General features: G+C 35.8%; 1 protein-coding gene and 1 pseudogene across 7 annotated transcripts in view; one reads left to right on the top strand and one right to left on the bottom strand.

Moving 5' to 3' along the window:
* DCAF6 (DDB1 and CUL4 associated factor 6) overlaps positions 1-24,021 on the top strand; it is a 181,580-nt gene that overhangs the window by 58,720 nt on the left and 98,839 nt on the right. For all 7 annotated transcript variants that reach the window (XM_070782239.1, XM_070782257.1, XM_070782248.1 and 4 more), the window contains exons 4-5: positions 2,908-3,093; positions 22,624-22,737. In XM_070782239.1, the coding sequence (XP_070638340.1) occupies positions 2,908-3,093; positions 22,624-22,737 (300 nt within the window). The remainder of the gene's footprint in view (positions 1-2,907; positions 3,094-22,623; positions 22,738-24,021) is intronic.
* LOC109577545 (ribulose-phosphate 3-epimerase-like) lies at positions 4,821-5,555 on the bottom strand (annotated as a pseudogene).

Raw genomic sequence — 24,021 nt, 5'->3', positions numbered from 1 at the left:
AGAGGAGCCTGGCAGGCTACAGTCCATGGGGTTGCAAGAGTTGGACATGACTTAGTGACTAAACCAGCATATTATATATATATATTACAATATATCTATAGTATATTACATATATCCACACATAGTACATGTACATATATACCTGTATATATTCAAATTTTCCCATTTGTTTCAGTAATGTTCTTTAGCACTGCCATGGCTCTCTTAATCTAGCCCCCAGTGCAGCATCACACATTTCATTTAGTTGTCATATTTCCTTTATCTGCTTGAGAATAGTTCATGCAACTTTTTGGTCTTTCATGACATTGATATGTTGTTTTATTGTTACATTGACTATCAAGTCATTTCATAGAATGTCCCTCCATTTGGATTTGTCTGTTTCTTCATGAGTCGATTAAAATTAAACATTTTTGCTAAGAATTCTCTATGATGTTGTGGTACATGATATTTGTTCCCTGACTGGTGATGTTAAATTTGATCTTTCCATTGTGAGGGTACATTTATCCTTTGTGATTATAAGCTATCTATGAAGTAGTGTGTTGAGATTATGTAAATATTCTTTTTCATAAATGGTTTCAATATTCATTGATTCTTGCCTTAATCAGTTGTTATAATGTCATTACAAATAGTGTTTTTTAATTCTATCATTTCTTCCATATTTACTAATTGACATTTTTTGGTGAATATGAGCATTTACTTTGTCTTTGCCATCGTTTTGAAAAAATTACTATGGGATTATAGATTTTTATTTTTATTCAATAAATTGTAATCTATCACTGATAATCTTTTGGATGCTCAAATTGCTCCAGTTTGTTCAGTAAGACATTTTTTGTTGTTCTTTTATTTATTTAAAAAAATTTTATTGGAGTATAGTTGATTTACAGTAGTATGTTAGTTTTGTTCAGTAAGACATTTAAAGTGAACTAAAGAAACTTTGTGTTTCTGTTTTGACATACTCTCCCTATTTTTTAAAGCACATTTTAAAAATAAAAAACCACAACAGATACTTCCATTGTGCTAAATCTCCATTCTATATACATTGTGGGGATGTACTGGAATTTATTCAGCCAGTCTCCTGTGTTTTGTTTGCTATTATGAATGACTCAGTAAATAACTGTTTTTCTTTTTTGTTTTTTTGTTGGATGTATACCTTCAGAGTAAATTCTTAGAAATAGACTTGTCTGATCAAAGAGTTAATGCATACGTAGTTTTGTGAGGGATTGCTAATTTCCTTTCTATTGGTCTCGCACCATTTAGCATCCCACCAGAATTGTTTAAAGAGCCTGGTGTCCCTCTCCCCACCACACTCACTTATACAGTATGTTGTCAAGCTTTTGAATTTTTGCTTATCTAAAAACTGGAAATTGGTGATCTCAGTATAGTTTCAATTTGCATTTCCTATATGAAGTTGATGGTTTTTCAAAATTTTAAGGCCCATTTGTTTATCTTGGACTATATTCAGATCTTTTGCCCTTTTTTTTTTTTCTCTCTCAATTTTTAAGCACTGTAGGTGGATTGGTCTTTTATCTGCTGTGTTTGTTACAAATGTTGCAATGTTTATTTTAAACCATACTTCTGTCCCAGGAATTCTGATCTTTTAAATTATTAAGGATTTAGGTGTAGGAACTTCTTTATTCTTTACAGACGTAGGAACTTCTGTACCATTTTATTACTTTACTTTTATGATTCTTTAAGATTCAGAATATATTTTTTCATCCTGAAAGGGAATGACTTAATCATTTAGGAAACAATTTCAAAAGTCAATCAAGATAGTCTTTTCATATTTACTATGAGTTTATGAATGAGTCACATATACCAAATAGATAGAAATACACATATTTAATTTTCAAGGCACTCTTGTTGAACCCGTTTGTGTGCCTGATGCACAATGAGGCCAGACAAACCAAAATTGTAGAATTTGGAGCAGAGCAACGTTTATTGCAAGGATCATGCAAGAGCAACAAAGAGACCCAAACTCTCTATGGTTTTCAGGGAAGAAATTTTTACAAACAGAATTTTGGGGGCAGGCTACCAGGTGTGTAACCCCTGCTGGTTGGCTGGTGGTAAGGTAACATTGTTCTAGGAATCTCCAGCCTGGGTCCACATGCTCGGCCTAAAGTTACTGTCCTCCTTCTGGCTAGGGGCCTTAAGTTCTTGTAGAACTCAGAGATGTGTATCAAACTGTTATGCACAACCCCTTCTCCTCCCCTGCAAAGAACCAGAACCAAGTTCCCTTGCCCTTTCTAATTTCCTCAGTCTCCTAATTAGTAACTGAATCTGCCTTTTGGAACTCAGGGAAGATCTAGGAGGCTGAAAGCCGTTTTCCTACAAACAAGAGACAGAAGACACTCAAAGACTTTTATGCCTGGGATGGCCTCACAGGTTCCTGCTTGGTCTCAGTCCCATTTTCTATGATTCTCCTCAGGCATGAGAGAAACAGATATTGGACTAGACAGGAAATAAAATTTGGATAGAGAAGTTAATCATAAACTCTGCAGAGGAACTTAGTTTTAGGGGGACTCTGTTTCAGCACTATTCTTGTTGATATACTTAATCTTCTTTACATCTCAGAGGGAAATAAAATATGTGAGATTCTGATTTTATTTTCTAATTATAATATTGGGTTAGCCAAAAAGTTCATTTGGGATTTTCCATGTTATGCAAAAACTTGAACAAACTTTTTAGCCAACCCAATAGTTTGGACTCAAATGATAATTTTTCATTTGAGCTGAGAGTGTTAATGAGAATTTATTCCTGGCAAGGATTATATTAAGTTTGAATCTGACTGCTTCTTTTTAGGAAATAGTAAATTACTAAAAATTACTCTTAGTAATTTAGTAATTAGTAATAAATTTACTCTTTAGTAATTTAGCAATAAATTACTAAAAACTCCTCTCTGTGTTTTAGGTTTTGACAACAATTCGTTCAGGGCACCGAGCAAATATATTTAGTGCGAAGTTCTTACCATGCACAAATGATAAGCAGATTGTATCCTGCTCTGGAGATGGAGTAATATTTTATACCAACGTTGAGCAAGATGCAGAAACTAACAGACAGTGCCAATTTACATGCCATTATGGAACTACCTATGAGGTACAGTATTACTATGATTTATCTATATGTATATATATGTATATATGTTTTGTGTAAGTGTATATGTATGTGTAGATAGATGTGTGTGTGTATGTACATATTCATGCATAAATAAGTAAAGGTATTATTGACAAAATGTCTAGATTTTCAGTATTTGAGAAAATGTACCTTGATAGGATTGTGAATGAAGTTAAGGAATAAGATGTGAATAATAGTAATGGGGTTTGTAATTCCTTGAGCAACTATAAGAAAACAGATATCAGACTTTAAAGATGCTTCTTTATTGTGCTATAGGGCTGTATACTAGGCTTTAATCTTGTTACCACTTTCTCACTGTTTTATATGAAGTGGCATGGTTATCAAAATGTCAGAAGACATGCTAGTACACTTAAATAAAGGAATCTGATTTCTAAAGGTCATTAATAAGCTCAAGCCCTGAGCTGAATTAAAATGAGGTGAAATGAATCTGGGACTCAGTTATATATACTGCTTTGGTTCAGAAAAACTGCTTATTCTTCAGAAAGCTCTTTTATAATCTTGTCATTGCATTTCTTTGTATCAAAAGATTCATTGTTTTCCCATGTGCTGACATGGTATATTTTTTTCATTACTTGAATTTCAGTTCTTCTGTACCCTCATGTTATGATACATCCTTACAAAAATAGTATTTTATAGCTGAATTTTTGTTAATCTGTTTCTCACAAATTTGGCTTTTAACTGGAAATTGCAGTCAATATATGTTTATTGTGAGTCCTGATATATTTGGATCTATTTATATATCTTATTGTAAGTTTTTTTATTTGAAAGTATTTTCTGTCATTGATTTCCCTGTTCTCTTTTTGACATTCTTTTGAATTTCTTGAAGGGTTTGCATTTGGCCCCTTTTGTTTCTGCTATTGCAAGGAAGATAGACGTTCATATTTTACAAGAGTAGTTAACAAAGTCTAAAGTCAATAAGTACCTTTGCCTTTCTCCTGAATGTATACCTTAGCTCATTATAATCTTTCCATCCCTTGTCTAATTTTATATGCTTATATTGTTCAGAACACTCTATCCTCTTCTGAATCAAAAATATTATCATTGTTTTATTAGTCTTTACTATATTATTAGATTTACCTACATTTTTGCTTGTACTTTTCCCTTTTCTGTTACAGGTTTTCTGTGTGGGGTCATTTGGTATCTCAAGCACATTCTTTTTTTTTCTTTTTTTCCCATTATACAGTTTGTTTTAAATGTATCAAATATAAAGGTGCAAAGCAAAAAATAAATGTTTTTGAAGCTAGGGGAGTAAGTATGCTATTCCTAGTCAGATACAAACTTAGTTATCACACACGTACACAAATCAAAAATGACATGAAACAGGAAAAACTGAAGAACTTCTTTTGCTTTCAGAAAACAGCCAAGAAACCGAAGACAATTCTTTTTATAATTAAAAAAAATTTTTTTTTCCCGTAGTAGCTAACATGCCTTCTGTAGGCAGTGAACTTTTTTCTGCTTGTAATGTTAATATATCCATATTTTTACTGTCTATAAAAATCAAGTCTCCCAGTAAAAATGGTATTTTACCACACTAATCTTTCAATTCCATCACTAAAAATGTAGTTATACACAATTTCTAGCCTCTTGGAACACTCTGCATGATGGATTTTAGTCACTGGAATGACTAATTTCTCAGAAAAGCAGCATTGCCTCAACTGTGGTATGATTTGGTGGTCAGTATTCTTGTTTTCTAGTAACGATCTCATAAGCAGGAACACTGGGTTCTTTGTGATTTCATCGATCAAGGAAACATTTCCGAGCAGCTTCTGAGCAAACATTTCTTAACAGGTTGATCACAGATCTGGGGTCTTCACTCTTCATAATGGCACTGCCAGACACAATTGTGTTAGCTCCTGCCTCTTCCCATTTATGGATGGTGTCTGGACCTACTCCACCATCAACCTCGATGTCCAAAGATGGGAACTGGGTCCTCAGGCAGTGAACCTTTGGCATCATATCTTTCATGAGTTTCTGCCCTCCAAGCCCATGTTTCACTGTCATAACCAAGGCCATATCTATGATTGATTAGCCCATGGTGTCAAATACTCACCTGTAGTTCCAGGTTTGATAGCAAGGCCAACCTTCATTCCATTCTCTCAAATGTCTTTGGTCAAAGCTCCTGGCTTGTCTGTAGCCTCCAGATGAAAGGTATGTTGATTGGCTCCTGCTATAGCCATTGGTTTTACCCACTGTTCTGGCCTGGACACCATCATGTGCATGTCAAAGGAAGGGTCCTGGCGTAGCTCCTTTTGGAGGCTTTCTACCGCAGGGTGACCAAAGGTGATGTTGGGAACAAAATGCCCATCTGTTACATCCAGGTGCAGATAATCAACCTCAGAGTCCAGCATCTGGAGGAACTCAGCCCCTAAACCGGCCAGGTTACTGTTGTGGATGGATGGGCCAATTTTGCAGCCAGATGCCATCGTGCTAGTGCTCCAGAGCTAAAGTACATTCTTTACCGGTTCCTTTAAGTCAGAGTTTGCTGATATAAAACAATTTTAGTCCTATTTTCCTTTTATATCATTCACTTCTTCCCTTTTCATCCTTTTCTAGAAAATATCTTTTTTATGTCAGTTCTTCAGAGGTAGTCTTACTAGATACAGGCTTCTAGTTTGACAGTTACTCTATTTCAGGTGATATTTCACTGTATTCTGACTTGACTTTTGAAGTTGAGCAGTCAATCAACAGTTTAATTGTGATTCCTTTGTATTTAAGTTATCTCTTCCTTGACTGAATTTAATTCTGTTTTTCTTTTGTGTGTTTTTTTTTTTCCTTCATTGATGTCACAACAGTGTATTGAGGTATGGATTTCCTTTTGATTTTTCTTGGAATTTTTATGTGTTCTTAGTCTGAGAAATTGGAATCTTGAAAAATGAGGGAGATTTATAGATAAATAAGTTTTTAGTTCTTTCCCATTCTCTGTATTTTTTATTCTGGAATTCTGATTAGATATATGTTAAGACCTTCCTGTTCCATCTAGCATTAAACTTTTCCCCCCCCATTGAAGTACAAACCATAAAGAAAAAGTACAGAACACTGAGTATATCTCAGTAAATTATCACAAAGTGAATTTGTTCATGTAGCAGCCACAAAGATCAAGAAATATAAGGCATTAAGGACTTCCCCGAAGCTGCTGTATCCTGATTTCCATGATCTTATTTTTCTAACCACTTTAGTTTTTTTGTTTTTGAACATTATATGCAGTGAGTCATATTAAATGGTCTTTTGTTTCTTTTTAAATTTGTTATTCTTTGCTGAACAAAGTCTCCCTTAGGTTTGTGAAACTCATCTGTGTTGGGTACCACTACAGTGTGTTTATTTTCCTGCTTTTTAGTGTTCGACTGTGTGAATAAGCCACAGCTGGTGGGTCTGTTCTACTGCTGATGAAAATTTTAAATTTGATTTTCAATTTGGAGAACATACTTTACATGACTTTCAGTATTTATGTTTAGAAGTAAACTTTTTCTGTCATAGGATATGTATTTGTTTATTTTAGAGATAGTGCCAAATATTTATCCAAAGTGTAACAGCGTGCGTTCCCACCAATAGCATATAATAAGAATTCCTTTTGCTCCTCATCTTTGCCAACAGTATATATGGTTAATCTCTAATTTTGAACAGGCTTATTTAAATGTCTTTTACGGTTGTTACTTCTGAGGTTACTGCATAGTTTATTGGTTATTTAGATATACTGTTTTGTCAAGTGCCTATTCAGAATTCTTTCCTAATCTTTCTATTAGGTTGTCCATTTTATTTCATTATTACTATTGATTTATAGGAATTTCTTTTATCTTCAGCATATGAAACTATCTCTTCCAACTCTGTGGTTGTATTTTCACTCTCCTAATGGTGTCTTTTCATGAACAAAAGTTATCTGTGTTGTCTTAATGTATTGGTCTTTTTTTTTAAAAAAATTGTACCTGCTTTCTGTATCCTGCTCAAAAAAGTCTTTTTCTTTCTGAAGGTTATGGAGACATTCTTCTGTTTCAGACTCTCTTTTAGAAAGACTATTGTTTTGTCTTTTGCATTTAGATCTTGTTTTGCTCTTGTTCAGTTGCTAAGTCCTGTCTGACTCTTGTGACCACATGGATAGCAGTACACCAGGCTTGTTTGTCCTTCACTATTTTCCAGAGTTTTCTCAAAATCACTGTTTCCTAAATTTTCTCAAATGGACCCCTGTCCATTGATTCAGTGATGCTGTATAACCATCTCATCCTCTGCTGCCCCCTTCTCATCTTGCCTTCAATCTTTCCCAGTATCAGAATGTTTTCCAGTGAGTCTGCTCTTCAGATGGCCAAAGTATTGGAGCTTCAGCTCCAGCATCATTTCTTCCAATGAATATTCAGGACTGATTTCCTTTAGGACTGACTGGTTTGATCTCTGCATCCCAAGGGACTCTCAAGAGTCTTTTCCAGTACCACCAGCATTCAGTTCTTTGGTGCTCAACTTTCTTTATGATCCAATGCTCACATATGTACATGACTCCTGGAAAAACCATATTTTTGATTATATGTACCTTTGTTGGCAAACTGATCTTTGCGTTTTATTGCACTGCCTAGGTTTGTCATAGCTTTCCTTCCAAGGAGCAATCGTCTTTTAATTTCATGGCTACAGTCACTGTACACAGTGATTTTGGAGCCCAGGAAAATGAAATCTGTTAATATTTCCACTTTTTACGCTTCTATTTGCCATGAAGTGATGGGACTAGATATCATAATCTTATTTAGTTTTTTGAATGTAGAGTTTAAGCCAGCTTTTTCACTCCTCATTCACCATCATCAAGAGGCTCTTTATTTCTCTTTACTTTCTGCTGTTAGAGTGGCATCATCTTCATATCTGAGGTTATTGATGTTTCTTCCAGCAATCTTGATTCCAGCTTGTGATTCATCCAGCTCAGCATTTAGCATGATACACTCTTTATATGACAGAATGCGGTCCACTGGAGAAGGGAATGGCAAACCACTTCCGTATTCTTGCCTTGAGAACCCCATGAACAGTATGAAAAGGCAAAATGATAGGATACTGAAAGAGAAACTCCCTGGGTCAGTAGATGCCCAATATGCTACTGGAGATCAGTGGAGAAATTACTCCAGAAAGAATGAAGGGATGGAGCCAAAGCAAAAACAATACCCAGCTGTGGATGTGACTGGTGATAGAAGCAAGGTCCGATGCTGTGAAGAGCAATATTGCATAGGTACCTGGAATGTCAGGTCCATGAATCAAGGCAAATTGGAAGTGGTCTAACAGGAGATGGCGAGAGTGAACGTCAACATTCCAGGAATCAGCGAACTAAAATGGACTGGAATGGGTGAATTTAACTCAGATGACCATTATAACTACTACTGTGGGCAGGAATCCCTTAGAAGAAGTGGAGTAGCCATCATGGTCAACAAGAGAGTCCAAAATGCAGTGCTGCTGCTGCTGCTAAGTCGCTTCAGTTGTGTCCGACTCTGTGCGATCCCATAGATGGCAGCCCACGAGGCTCCCCCATCCCTGAGATTCTCCAGGCAAGAACACTGGAGTGGGTTGCCATTGCCTTCTGCAATGCAGGAAAGTGAAAAGTGAAAGGGAAGTTGCTGAGTCTTATCCGACTCTTAGCGACCCCATGGACTGCAGCCCACCAGGCTCCTCCATCCATGGGATTTTCCAGGCAAGAGTACTGGAGTGGGGTGCCATTGCCTTCTCCGCCAAAATGCAGTACTTGGATGCAATCTCAAAAGCAACTGAATGATCTTTGTTCGTTTCCGAGGCAAACCATTCAATATCACGGTAATCCAAGCCTATGCCCTGACCAGTAATGCTGAAGAAGCTGAAGTTGAACGGTTCTATGAAGACCTACAAGACCTTTTAGAACTAACACCCAAAAAAGATGTCCTTTTCATTATAGGGGACTGGAATGCAAAAGTAGGAAGTCATGAAACACCTGGAGTAACAGGCAAATTTGGCCTTGGAATACAGAATGAAGCAGGGCAAAGGCTAAATAAGAGTTTTGCCAAGAGAACGCCCTGGTCATAGCAAACACCCTCTTCCAAAAACACAAGAGAAGACTCTACACATGGACATCACCAGATGGTGAACACCAAAATCAGACTGATTATATTCTTTGCAGTCAAAGATGGAGAAGCTCTATACAGTCAGCAAAAACAAGACCGGGAGCTGACTGTGGCTCAGATCATGAACTCCTTATTGCCAAATTCAGACTTAAATTGAAGAAAGTGGGGGAAACCACTAGACCATTCATGTATGACCTAAATCAAATCCCTTATGATTATACAGTGAGAGTGAGAAATAGATTTAAGGGACTAGATCTGATAGAGTGCCTGATGAACTATGGACAGAGGTTTGTGACATTGTACAGGAGACAGGGATCAAGACCATCCCCATGGAAAAGAAATGCAATAAAGCAAAATGGCTGTCTGAGGAGGCCTTACAAATAGCTATGAAAAGAAGAGAAGCGAAAAGCAAAGGAGAAAAGGAAAGGTATAAGCCTCTGAATGCAAAGTTCCAAAGAATAGCAAGGAGAGATAAGAAAGCCTTCCTCAGCGATCAATGCAAATAAATAGAGGAAAACAACAGAATGGGAGAGACTAGAGCTCTCTTCAAGAAAATTAGAGATACGAAGGGAACATTTCATGCAAAGATGAGCTCGATAAAGGACAGAAATGGTATGGACCTAACAGAAGCAGAAGATATCAAGAAGATGTGGCAAGAATACACAGAAGAACTGTACAAAAAAGATCTTCACGACCCAGATAATCACCATGGTGTGATCACTGACCTAGAGCCAGACATCCTGGAATGTTAAGTCAAGCGGGCCTTAGAAAGCATCACTATAAACAAAGCTAGTGGAGGTGATGGAATTCCAGTTGAGCTATTCAAATCCTGAAAGATGATGCTGTGAAAGTGTTGCACTCAGTATGCCAGCAAATAGGGAAAACTCAGCAGTGGCCACAGGACTGGAAAAGGTCAGTTTCATTCCAATCTCAAAGAAAGCCAATCCCAAAGAATGCTCAAACTATCACACAGTTGCACTCATCTCATACGCTAGTAAAGTAATGCTCAAAATTCCTCAAGCCAGGCTTCAGCAATATGTGAACCATGAACTTCCAGATGTTCAAGCTGGTTTTAAAAAAGACAGAGGAACCAGAGATCAAATTGCCAACATCCCCTGGATCCTGAAAAAGCAAGGGAGTTCCAGATAAACATCTATTTCTGCTTTATTGACTATGCCAAAGCCTTTGACTGTGTGGATCACAATAAACTGTGGAAAATTCTGAAAGAGATGGGAATACCAGATCACCTGACCTGCCTCTTGAGAAACCTATATGCAGGTTGGGAAGCAACAGTTAGAACTGGGCATGGAACAACAGACTGGTTTCAAATAGGAAAAGGAGTACGTCAAGGCTGTATATTGTCACCCTGCTTATTTAACTTCTGTGCAGAGTACATCATGAGAAACGCTGGACTGGAAGAAGCACAAGCTGGAATCAAGATTGCCGGAGAAATATCAATAACCTCAGATATACAGACAACACCACCCTTATGGCAGAAAGTGAAGAAGAACTAAAGAGCCTCTTGATGAAAGTGAAAGAGGAGAGTGAAAAAGTTGGCTTAAAGCTCAACATTCAGAAAACTAAGATCATGGCATCTGGTCCCATCACTTCATGGGAAATAGATGGGGAAACAGTGGAAACAGTGTCAGACTTTGTCTTTTGGGACTCCACAATCACTGCAGATGGTGACTGCAGCCATGAAATTAAAAGACACTTACTCCTTGGAAGGAAAGTTATGACCAACCTAGATAGCATATTAAAAAGCAGAGACATTACTTTGCCAACAAAGGTCCGTCTAGTAAAGGCTCTGGTTTTTCCAGTGGTCATGTATGGATGGATGTGAGAGTTGGACCGTGAAGAAAGCTGAGCACTGAAGAATTGATGCTTTTGAACTGTGGTGTTGGAGAAGACTCTTGAGAGTCCCTTGGACTGCAGGCAGATCCAACCAGTCCATCCTAAAGGAGATCAGTCCTGGGTGTTCATTGGAAGGACTTATGCTAAAGCTCAAACTCCAATACTTTAGCCACCTCACGCGAAGAGTTGACTCATTGGAAAAGACCCTGATGCTGGGAGGGACTGGCGGCAGGAGGAGAAGGGGACGACAGAGGATGAGATGGCTGTATGGCATCACCGACTCGATGGACGTGAGTCTCAGTGAACTCCGGTAATTTTTGATGGACAGGGAGGCCTGGCATGCTGCGATTCATGGGGTTGCAAAGAGTCCGACACGACTGAGCGACTGAAATGAACTGAAGTCTTTATATGCGTTAAATAAGTAGGTTGACAGTATACAGCCTTGTCATACTTCTTTCTCAATTTTGAACCATTCAGTTGTTTCATGTAAGGGTCTAACTTTTTGCTTCTTGACCACATACACGTTTCTCAGGAGATAGGTAAAGTGGTCTGGTATTCCCATTATTTTAAGATTTTCAAGTTTGTTGTGATCCACACGGTCAGAGGCTTTAGCATAGTCATTGAAACAGGTATAGATGTTTTTCTGGAATTTCCTGCTTTCTCTATGATCCAATGAATGTTGGCAGTTTGATCTTTGGTTCCTCTGCTTTTCCTAAGTCCTGCTTTTGCATGTGAAAGTTCTTGGTTCATGTACCGCTGAAGCCTAGCTTGCAGGATCTTGAGCATAACCTTACTAGCGTGTGAAATGAGGGCCAATGTATGGTAGTTTAAACATTCTTTGAGATTGCCTTTCTTTGGGATTGGAATGAAGATTGGCCTTTTCCAGTCCTCTGGCTACTGCTGAGTTTTCCAAATTTGCTGACATTGAGTTCAGCACTTGAACAGTATCATCTTTTAGGATTTTAAATAGCTCAGCTAGAATTCCATCTCCTCCACTGGCTTTGTTCGTTTTGTTATTATGATGAAATTGCATTGAATAACATGTATGTTGAACCATCCTTGTGTTCTAGAAGTTAGTTCCACTTGATCAAGATGAATAATCTTGTTTGTTTGTTATTGTTTTGGAGGTTTTTTTTTTTTTTAGCATTTTCTGAGGATTTTTATTTCAGTTCAGTTTAGTCTGAGTCGTGTCTGACTCTTTATGACCCCATGAACCGCAGCACGCCAGGCCTCCCTGTCCATCACCAGCTCCTGGAGTTTATCCAGACTCATGTCCATTGAGTTGGTGATGCCATCCAACCATCTCATCCTCTGTCGTCCCCTTCTTCATCCACCTCCAATCTTTCCCAGCATCAAGGTATTTCCCAGTGAGTCAGTGCTTCGCATCAAGTGGCCAAAGTATTTGAGTTTCAGCTTCAGCATCAGTCCTTCCAGTGAACACCAGGAGTGATCTCCTTTAGGATGGACGGGTTTTATCTCCTTGCAGTCCAAGGGACTCTCAGGAGTCTTCTCCAACACCACAGTTCAAAAGCATCAATTCTTCGGTGCTTAGCTTTCTTTATAGTCCAACTCACATCCATACATGACTACTGGAAAAACCATAGCCTTCACTAGGTGTACCTTTTTTGACAAAGTAATATCTCTGCTTTTTAATATGCTGTCTAGGTTGGTCATAACTTTCCTTCTAAGGAGCAAGCGTCTTTTAATTTCATGGCTGCAGTCACCATCTGCAGTGATTGTGGAGCCCCTAAAAACGAAGTCAGCCACTGTTTCCACTGTTTCCCTATCTATTTGCCATGAAGTGATGGGACCAGATGCCACGATCTTAATTTTCTGAATGTTGAGCTTTAAGCCAACTTTTTCACTCTCCTCTTTCACTTTCAAGAGGCTCTTTAGTTCTTCTTCACTTTCTGCCATAAGGGTGGTGTCATCTGCATATCTTACGTTATTGTTACTTCTCCTGGCAATCTTGATGCCAGCTTGTGCTTCTTCCAGTCCAGCGTTTCTCATGATGTACTCTGCATATAAGTTAAATAAGCACGGTGACAATATGCAGCCTTGACATACTCCTTTTCCTATTTGGAACCAGTGTGTTGTTCCTTGTCCAGTTCTAACTGTTGCTTCCTGACCTGCATACAGGTTTCTTAAGAGGCAGGTCAGGTGGTCTGATATCAGTATTCATCCATAATACAGGTCTGTAGTTTCACTTTCTGTTAGTATTGTTGTCTGAATTTTGGTACCATGGTAAAGCTGTTTTATAGAATAAGTTTGAAAGTGTTACCTCCTCTTCAGTATTTTGGAAGAGTTTGAGAGGACAGATATAAATTTTTAAATATCAGTTCAGTTCAGTTCAGTCAGTCATGTCCACTCTTTGTGTCCCCATGGACTGCAGTACAACAGGCTTCCTTGCCCATCACTAACTCCTGGAGCTTGCTCAAACTCATGTCCATTGAGTCGGTGATGCCATCCAACCATTTCATCCTCTCTTGTCCCCTTCTCCTCCCGCCTTCAGTCTTTCCCAGTATCAGGGTCTTTTCCAGTGAGTCAGTTCTTTGTATCAGGTGGCAAAAGTATTGGAGTTTCAGCTTCAGCATGAGTCCTTCCGAGGAATATTCAAGACTGATTTCCTTTAGGATGGACTGCTTGGATCTCCTTGCAGTCCAAGGGACTCTCAAGAGTCTTCTCCAACCCCACAGTTCAAAAGCATGAATTCTTTGGTGCTCAGCTTTCTTAATAGTCCAACTCTCATATCCATACATGACTACTGGAAAAACCATAGCTTTGATTAGACAGACCTTTGTTGGCAAAGTAATGTCTCTCCTATTTAATATGGTGTCTTGGTTGATCATAACTTTTCTCCCAAGGAGCAAGCATCTTTTAATTTCATGGATTAATGAATTCATACATGGCTGGATGAAGCACAAGCTGGAATCAAGATTGCTGGGGGAAATATCAATAACCTCACATACACAGATGACACCACCTTTATGGCAGAAATCGAAGAATTGAAGAGCCTCTTGATGACAGTGAAGGAGGAGAGTGAAAAAGCTGGCTTAAAACTTCATCATTCAGAAAACTAAGATCATGGCATCCAGTGCACGGGGAGGCAATGGAAACAGTGAGAGACTTTATTTTTGGGGGCTCCAAAATCACTGCAGGTGATGACTGCAGCCATGAAATTAAAAGACTCTTGCTCCTTGGAAGGAAAATTTTTAAATATGCATAATGTTTTGAAGACATCTGGTCTGAGCTTTCCTTTCTTCAGATGTTTTTGGTGACTAATTCATTCTCCTTACTGTAGTGTTGGTTGGTTTGGTTTGCCCCTATGTTTATCTTTTTTATCTTGGTGAGCTGTATATTTCTAATAATTTATTAATTTCTTCTGTCATTCCATTTGTGGTGTTCATAGTCTGTTAGGATCCTTTTTATTTCTGTGGTATAAGTGTAATGTCTCCTCTTTTATTTCTAATTTTTGTTGAATCATATTACTTTTTTCTTGTTAGTCTCAGTGAGGGTTTGTTGATTTTGATGCTCTTTAATAAAACCTTTTTTTTTGTTCTCTGTATTGTTTATTTCTGCTCTAATCTTTATTATTTCCTTTCTCTATTAACTTTGGCTTTAATTTGTTATTTTTCAGTTTTTTGAAGTGTAAAGTTAGGTTGTTGATTTGAGATCTTTTTTAATGTAGATAATTATTACTATAAACTTCCCCCTTAGTACTGTAACATTTACCTTTAAAGTAGTTACTTATAGGAAAATACTGACTCCTGCCATTTAAAAATTTTTTTCTGTATGTCCTGCAAATATTTGTTCACTCTTTTTCTGTCCTGGCTGCTTTCTCTTGTGGGTTGTTGTTGTTGTTGCTCTTTCTTTTGTAGTGACATGCTTTAACTCCTTTTTGGGGGCATCTTTTATAGATTTTTTTCATTGTGTTTATTATGAGGACTACATGAAACATAGTTACAAAATCTGTCTTGCACTGAGAATAGTTTAACTTAAATCACATACAAAAATCGTGTTCCTTTACATCCTTCCTGCACTTTGTTATCAGTATCAGAAACACCATAAAAGCATAATAACTTTTAATGCTTCTATTTTTTAAATTCTGTACTCAAATTAAAAGTGATTTTGTACCATCATAACAATATTACAGATTTCTGTATTTGTCTGTATATTTACTTTTGCGACAATCTTTGTATTATCATATGCTTGTGTTGCTGTCTAAAGTCTTTAATTTCAACTTGAAAGACTTTGTTTAGCAGTTCTTGTATGACAGGTCTTGTGATAACTTTCTGTACTTTTTATCTGAGAAGGTCTTTATTTCCCTTTCAGTTGTAGTGGCCAGTTTTGGGGGATATAGTAGTCTTGGTTTGCAGGTTTTTTCTTTCAACACTTTGAATATATTATCCTACTCCCTTCTGACAGGTAATATTTCTGTTGAGAAATCCACTGATCTAATGGGAGCTCCTTTATATGTATTGGTTCTTGTTACTCTTGCAGCTTTCAAGATTAAGTCACTTTTGACAAGTAGTTTATAGTGTGTCTTGATTTGGGTCTCTCTGGGTCCATCCTAGTTGAAGTTCCTGAGTTTCTTGAATCTGGATGTTCTTTTTTTTCCTTGGATTTGAGAAGTTTTTGGACATTATTTTTTTTCAGATAAGCTCTCCATCCACTCCCCCTTTTTCCTTCTGAAAAATCCCATAGTGGACATATTGGTCATCTTAGTGATATCCTCTAAGTTCCCTTAGATCTTTTTACTTTTCTTCATTCTTCTTTTGTTCTTGACCTGGTAATTTCAAATGGAAGTTTTTGAATTTGATGTTTCTTTTTTCTGCCTGATTGAGCCTGTTGTTGATCCTCCTTTAGTGAATTTAGTTACATTCTTCAACTCTGTCATTTCTGTTTCTCTCATTTTTCCATTTTCTTTCTCCCTGGTAAGATTGTCATTTTGTTCATGCATTGTTTTCCTGATTTTGTTTAGTTATCTATTTGTATTCCCTTGTAGCATATTGGGGCTTCCCATGTGGCATTAGTAGTAAAGAACCCGCTTGCAAATTCAGGAGACGTAAGAGACCTGGGTTCAATCTCTGGGTCAGGAACATCCCCTGGAGAAGGACATGGCAACCCACTCCAGTATTTTTGCCTGGAGAATGCCATAGACAGAGGAGCCTGGCTGGCTACAATCCCTGGGATTGCAGAGTCAGAAATGCCTGAAGCGACCTAGTGCACACACTCACACGCACATAGCATACTGAATTTGTTTATTACCATTACTTTCAGTTCTTTTTTAGGTAATTCATATATCTCCATTTTGTTAGGGTCAGTTTCTGGAGATTTACTTTGTTCTGTCATTTGAGTCATGTTTTCCCATTTCTTCATGTGCTTCTTTGGTGAATTGTCTGTTCGATCTTTTGCCCAGTTTTTGAGAAACATTTTTATTTCTTTATTTGGCTGCTCTGGGTGTTAGTTGTGGCATGCAGGATCTTTTGAGTTGTAGCAGCATGTGACCTCTTAGTTGTAGCATGTAGAATCTAGTTCCCTGATCAGCGATGTATTATTAGGGCAGTGTCTTAGATACCGGACCATCAGGGAAGCCCCTTGCCCATTGTTTTAATTCTTATTATTGAATTTTGAGGGGTTTTAAAAGTTTGTTCTTTATATTTTTCAGGCATATGAATTATAGTTTTTTTCCTCAGAGTCAGTGGCTAGTCTTTTCATTTTGTTAACACTGTCTTTTAAAAAAAAATTTTATAATTTTAAAGAAGTCCATTTTATCAAGTTTATTATTTGGAGGGGGGAACCAATGTCATGAGTAAAAATCTTTATTTCACCAAATGTCACAATAATTTTCTCCTAAAAGTTCTGTAGTTTTATGTTTTCCATTTAGATTGATGAATCCATTTTGTGTTAGTTTTTTAGTAAAGTCTGAGATCTGCTTTAAGTTCATTATTTTGCATGTGGATATCCAGTTTTCCAACATTGTTTCTTGCCTCTGAACTTTTTTTTGCGTCATTATCATAGGTCATTTGACCATATCTATTTTTGTCTCTTTCTGGGCAGTATCTTTTTCTCGTCAAGTGATTCATCACTATGCTTGTACTACCCTGTTTTTATTACTGTAACTTAAAACCAGGTAGTATAAGTCCTTTCTTCTTTTTTGAAATTGTTTAAGGTATTTTAGATTTTTGTATTTCCACATGACTTTGATAATCAAATTGTCAATTTTTACTACAATTTTTCCTGTGGTTTATTTTAATCTATATATCAGTTTAAGAAGCATTGACAACAGTGATTACAGTATATCTCCCTTATTTAGGACTTTAAGTTTACTTGGCAATGTTTTATAATTTTGTGTGTCTTAAGGCTTATTCTTAAATATTTCATATTTTTCATATTATTGTAAATGGTACTATTTTAAAAATTTCAATTTCTGATGCTTTTGTTGCTAGTATTTTCATGTTCAATCTTATATTCCCCCCATTTTGCTATATTCACTTACTGGTTCCAATAACTTTTTAGGAAGGAAAATCACATAGAAATTTTCTCCTTAGATGATTGTGTCATCTGTGAATATAGAGACGCTTTTACTTTTTTTTCCCATCTGGACTTCTTTTTTGTTGTTGTTGTTATACTTACTAGAATTTTCAGTTCAATATTAAATAAAAATAGTAAGACTAAACATTCTTCCTGATCTTTGATGTTTCACTGTTAAGTATAACAGCAAGTATATTTTAGTAATGCTTTTTTATCCAGTTAATTCCTTTCTATTTGTATATTAAACTTACCAGGAATGGATGTTGGATTTTGTCAAATGTTTTTCTCTGCATTATTTGAAAAAAATTTTTATATTTTTTCTTTTAGTTTCTTAACACAGTGAACTACATTCATTTTTCAAATTTAATACCAATTTAGCATTCTAGAGATGAACCTCACAGAGTCATATTTTATATATTACCCATTTTCTGTGTTGTTGTGTTTGTTAAGGGTTTTTTTTTTTTTTTTTTGCAGATGTATTCCTAAGCACTATATGGTTTTGTTGTCAGCATAATGCTGATCCTTTGGGGTAACTTGTAATGTTTGTCCTTTTCATTTTCCTGAAAGAGTTTGTATAGAAGTGGTAGTATTTGTTTTTATACCTTTGGGAACATTTACCAATAAAGCCATCTGATCCTGGAGTTTTCTTTGTAGGATGTTTATAACTACATATTTAGTTCTTAAAATGAATATTTGATTATTCAGGCTGTATCTTTACGCTTTAATGGCTTCAATATTTTATCCATTTTAAGGAACCTGTCTTTCACCTATATTGCTGAATTTGTGGGTATTGTTCACAATACTCACTATTTTTTTTTTAATATTTTTATTTATTTGTCTGCTGTGCTGTGCTTAGTCAATCAGTCTTGTCCGACTCTTTGCAACCCCATGGACTGTAGCCTGCCAGGCTCTTCTGTCCATAGGGATTCTCCAGGCAAAAATATGGAGTGTCCTCCTCCAGGGGAGCCTTCCCCACCCAGGGATCAAACCCAGGTCTCCTGCTTTGCAGGTAGATTGTTTACCAGCTCAGCTACCCGGAAATCCCAGTCTGTGCTGGGTCTTAATTGTAGCACGTGGGATCTAGCTCACTGCTGAGGATTGGACCTGGGCTCCCTGTGTTGGGAGTAAAGATTGTTAGACATTGGACACCAGGAAAAGTCCCCATATCCTTTTAACATCTGTAGAATCTATAGTGATACCACCTCCAACATTCTTGATATTGATAGTTTGTATTCCCTCTCTCTTTTTATTTTTCTTATCAGCCTGATAAGAGATCCAGTTGATTTTAATGATTGTCTCTAAGAACCAACTTTGGTTTCCATGATTTTCTCTACTTTCCTTTTTTTTTTTTTTTCTTCTGTTTTTGATCTCTGCTTTTTCCTTTCTTCTCTGTTTACTGTGGTGGGTTTCATTGTTCTCTTTCTTCTACTTTCTTAAAATAGAGGCTCAAGTGACTGATTTGAGACCTTTATCCTTTCCAGTAGAGGCAATTAGTAAAACAAAATTTCCACTGAGTATTTCTTTGCTGTTTTTTAGTTGCTGGGTAGTTTCTTTGTTGTTTTTTAGTTGCTCAGCAGTGTCTGACTCTTCCGCGACCCCATGAACTACATGTAGCCCACCAGGCTTCTCTGTCCATGGGATTTTCCAGGCAAGGTTACTGCAGTGGGTTGCCATTCCCTCCTCCAGGGAATCCTCCCCACCCAGGGATCGATCAAACCTGTGTCTCCTGCATTGCAGGCGGTTTCTTTACTGCTGAGCCACTGGGGAAATCTGAGTATTTCCTTAGGTTTCCCTAATTTTGATATACTGAACTTTCATTTCTCTTGTATTAAATGTATTTTCTAATTTCCATTGTGATTTCTTCCTTGATTCATTGTTTATTGAGAAGTGTGTCATTTAGTTTCCAAATACTTGGAAATATTTGAACATTAATTTTTCCCCTTTGGGTTATTGCAGTTGAAGGTGTTTTAATCATTTAACTGTCTTTGTATGGACTGATTTCTAATTTTTAATTTATAGTTAAATATGTGCTTTGTATGATGTGAATCTTTTAAATTTTAATCAGTCTGGTTTTATGTCCCAGAATATAGTCTGTTGGTAAATTTATCTTATGCATTTAAAAAATGTTTAGTTTTTTGTTTGTGGAATGTTCCATAAATATCAATTATGTCAAAGTGGCTGATAACCATGTTCAGTTCTTCTATGTAGTTACTGATTTTCTGATCACTTGTTGTATCAGTTATTGAAAGATTAATGTTGAAATCTTAATATTTTCGTATTGTTGATTTCACTTTTTGCTTCATATATTTTGAAGATCTGTTTTTAAGTACCTAAACATTCAGGATTTTAATGTTTCTGTTCATGGATTGACTCATTTATAATTGTAAAATGACTCTCTTTATTCCCGTTATACTCTTTGTTTTGAAATTTGCTGTTTATATAGCAAACCTGGGACTTCCTGGTGGCTCGGTTAGTAAAGAATCTGCCTGTAATGCAGGAGACTTGGGCTTGACCCCAGGGTTGGGAAGATCCCCTGGTGAAGGGATTGGCTACCCACTCTAGTCTTCTTGCCGGGAGAATTCCACGGACAGAGGAGCGTGGTGGGCTACAGTCCATCGGATCACAAAGAGTCGGACTCTACCGAGCAACAAACACACATACACACGCAGCAGATCTAGCTTTCCCATCTTTATAGTTATTGTGGTATTTCTTTCCTCTATCCTTTTACTTTTAGTCTACCTATCTGTGGTTTTATATTTCATTCTTATAATCAATTTATAGGTTTTTTTTAATCCAGTCTAGCAATGTCTGCTTTTTAATTGGGCTGTATTTAATCATTTATAGTTCATATAATTGGTATAGAAGTTGCTGAATTTAAATTTTGTGTCTTGGTTTTTGTTTTTTCTCTTTTCCTGTTCCATCAATTTTCCCCTCTTCTTCTAGAAGAACTGAGTATTTTTGTGATTCTACTTTATCTCCTTTGTTGATATATTAGCTGTGACGCTTTGTTATTGTTTTAGTGTATGCTTTAGGAATTATATATCATAAACTTTATCACAGTGTACCATCAAGTAATATTGTACCACTTCAATATGGTATAAGAATCTTACAACACTCTGCTCCCATTTTTCCTCTCCTAGAAATTCGTTTTTTTTTTAACCTTTTATTCTTACATACTTTATAAACTCCTTAATACATTGTTAATATTCTTCTTTTAATAGTTAATTATGTTTAAAAATATTTTAAAACAAAAAATATGTTATATTTACTGGCATATTTATTATTTCCAATCTTTTATTCCTTTGCATAGATCCAGATTACTACTGGTATTATTTTCTTTTTACATGAAAAATTTTAAAAAATACAGTTATATTGTGCTGGCCTGTTAATGTAAGGGTTTACAGAAAATTATCCTGTAACAGGATAGTATATATTTTAGGCTTTGGGAGCCATATAATCTATCACAACTACTCAAATATGTATTGTATCAGGAAAACAGACTTGGATAATATGTAAATGACTTGATATGGCTGAGTTTCATATAAACTCTTGTAAAAATAATGATTGATAGATAACTTTGCTAACTTCTGTGTTATTGAATAGTCTTTCAGGATTTTTATTTTTGAAAAAGTCTTTTATTTTTGTTTTAGAAAGATATATCTGTGGATATATAATTCTAGTTTGATAGTTTTTTTCTTTTGCTGCTTTAAAGATGTTTCTCCACTCGTTTCTGGCAAGAAATTTTCTTACTTTTAGTCACTGGTTTTATGTAACTTGAGAATAATGTGTTTGTTTATTGTTATTGCTTTAATATTTTATTTTAGGAATAAATCAAAATTTCCATTCTTATTGTCTTTCTGGTTATTTGGGTTCTTTCAAATATTTAATATGAATTGTGCTGCCTTGAACATTGTAGTACACATCTTTAGATGACTATGACATTTATTTGTAGTGGAATTGCTGGGCCATAGAAGAAGCATAATTCCACTTCAGCAGATACTAACACATGGTTTTTCAAAGTGATGATACCATTTTACCGTCTCATCAATGATGTTTGAGAGCTCTAGTTGTTCTATATCCTCAGTGACATTTGATATTATCAAATCCCTTTCGCTTTGGTCATTCCAGCGATGTCTAGTGATATTTACTTAGGATTATAATTTATATTTAATCCTAATATATACAAATCCTAATAAATACCTAATGAATACAAATATAATTTGTATTTCCTTGAAGACTAGTTAATCTGAATACCTTTTTGAGTATACAAAGTTTTAAAACATGGGAACCTACTTTCCATTGTTTATGGGTGCATAAAAGTCTCTGTGGAACTGCTAAACACCCAATTTTGGTAGTTTCTATTTCTTGGGACAGAGAAGGGTGGGGGGAATATGTTGGATAGGAGGGTACACAGAGCCTCAATTTACAGCCTTATTGCTAAACCAGAAATAGATATAGGAATATCTAAAATGTTTCATTTCTTTAAAAAATTTTAATTTTTTATAAAATATGCATAATGTGACATTTGCCATTCCTACCATTTTTAACTATACACTTCATGACAATTTAGTACTTTTGTGTGGTTATAGAACCATTACCATCACTCAAAATTTTTTTGAGAGGTCAATTTGAATGCTTGATTTGGCACTACAGGGTTTTATAATGATTGTCAGAGAAGAAAATTTTTTACTTTGTTTCTAAAGCACGTGTAAATTCATATCCAGAAAACATAAAAATTTGACTATTCAGGGGCAGGATTTTTCTTGTCATGTTGTAAGGCATTTGTAATTTTAAAGAATTTTGAGTCTGGAGGTACATTAATTTCAAATGAAAGTAAATGAATCACATTAATTCAGCAGTTACATTTTGCATATATCTGTATGTATAGCACTGTTTTGCATTATGGTATGGGTAAGTCATAAATAATTCCAATAAATTGTTCTTAGTTGCTTTTGCCTTAATCATTTTGTGATATAGCAGTAATATTTTTCAAAGCCATCTGTTTAAATGTTCACTAACATTACCTGTACAATTACCTTTCCATCTTCAGATTATGACTGTACCTAATGACCCGTATACCTTTCTGTCTTGTGGTGAAGATGGAACTGTTAGGTGGTTTGATACACGCATCAAAACTAGCTGTACAAAAGAAGATTGCAAAGATGTAAGAATCAAGTTTTTATATAAATAATGAAAAAAATTAAGATTAAAGTTAAAGTTGGACAGTAAGTTATCTCTGGGTTATGAGCTTATCGGTAAAATTTTTTATTTTTAAAATATTTAATAAATATGTATTTTAATTATAAAATAATTAAAATTATTTTATAAATTTTAATTTTGTATTAAAATTTTCATAATTAAAGTGTTAGTAGCAAAGTTAAGGAATGTATATTAAACTGGGGAATTCAGATACATTTATGAAGATTTATATAATTGTTCAGTATATACCATGGCACTGTAAAAACTTGAAGAATTTCATTTATGTATGGAGGCAGCTTTGGCTTTACCAGTAGCAGTGATAAAAGCATGTAGTAGTTTGATGTCTTCTCTTTATTTTCACCCTGTCCTGTAATCCAAGATTTATTAATATATCTTTTGTTTTAGACAATTAGGTACCATTTTATCAACATGTTCATTGCTGATTTAGCTCATTTCTCTAAACATAGAGCTTCACTGTCAATTTTGTATTTTGTGGAGTAGTTGAATAAGAAGTGGATTTATTTAGAGTGTGGGCCGTGTCAGAAGTTGAGAGTGGCCTTAGTTTTGTATTTTTTAAAATGGTATTTTAAACTTGAAAAACATTTGTGAAATCAGTCAGTCTAAGGCCCCAGACTACTAACCCTAAACGTTACTCAGAGACAGTAGCTTTTGTCTCAGATCTTTTTGGAGTTGTAAATGAAATAAGAAAATACTGCCAGCCTATGGCTAAGATGTATGGCAGAAACCAATACAATATTGTAAAACAGTTATCTTCCAATTAAAAAAATTTTTTAAAGTACTCTAAATACATTTTTCTTGACAGTTACCAAAAAGAAAAAAGATGGCTAGTAACCAGGTTGTTAGTGTTAGTCACTCAGTCGTGTCTGACTCTTTGTGACCCTGTGGACTGTAGCCCTCCCTCCAGGATCCTCTGTCCATGGGATTTTCCAGGCAAGAATCCTGGAGTGGGTTGCATAATCAGGTTGAGTGTTCGCTAATGAAACTAGTTGTTGTTGTTAACATGCCTTAGGAGAAGAGATTATTTTATACTTCAAAACAGAGAAGAAAAAGAAAAAAATAGAAATAAAAAATTTTTGTTAGTTTTTGTGTTGTATATGTGTACACATACACAACTAGGAGTGTTGAACTGAAGGCTGAAATAAGTTTGAAATAGCCGGTTGTTTATGAGGGGCATTTGGTATGCCTGTTTTTTGTTAAATAATAAGTCCTAAAATTTGTTAAGTCAGAT

This window comes from Bos indicus, chromosome 3 (genome assembly GCF_029378745.1).
Source record: "Bos indicus isolate NIAB-ARS_2022 breed Sahiwal x Tharparkar chromosome 3, NIAB-ARS_B.indTharparkar_mat_pri_1.0, whole genome shotgun sequence".
Classification (NCBI taxonomy): domain Eukaryota; kingdom Metazoa; phylum Chordata; class Mammalia; order Artiodactyla; family Bovidae; genus Bos; species Bos indicus.
The sequence above is the reverse complement of the archived record's forward strand: the minus strand, read 5'-3'. Positions and strand labels throughout refer to the sequence as shown.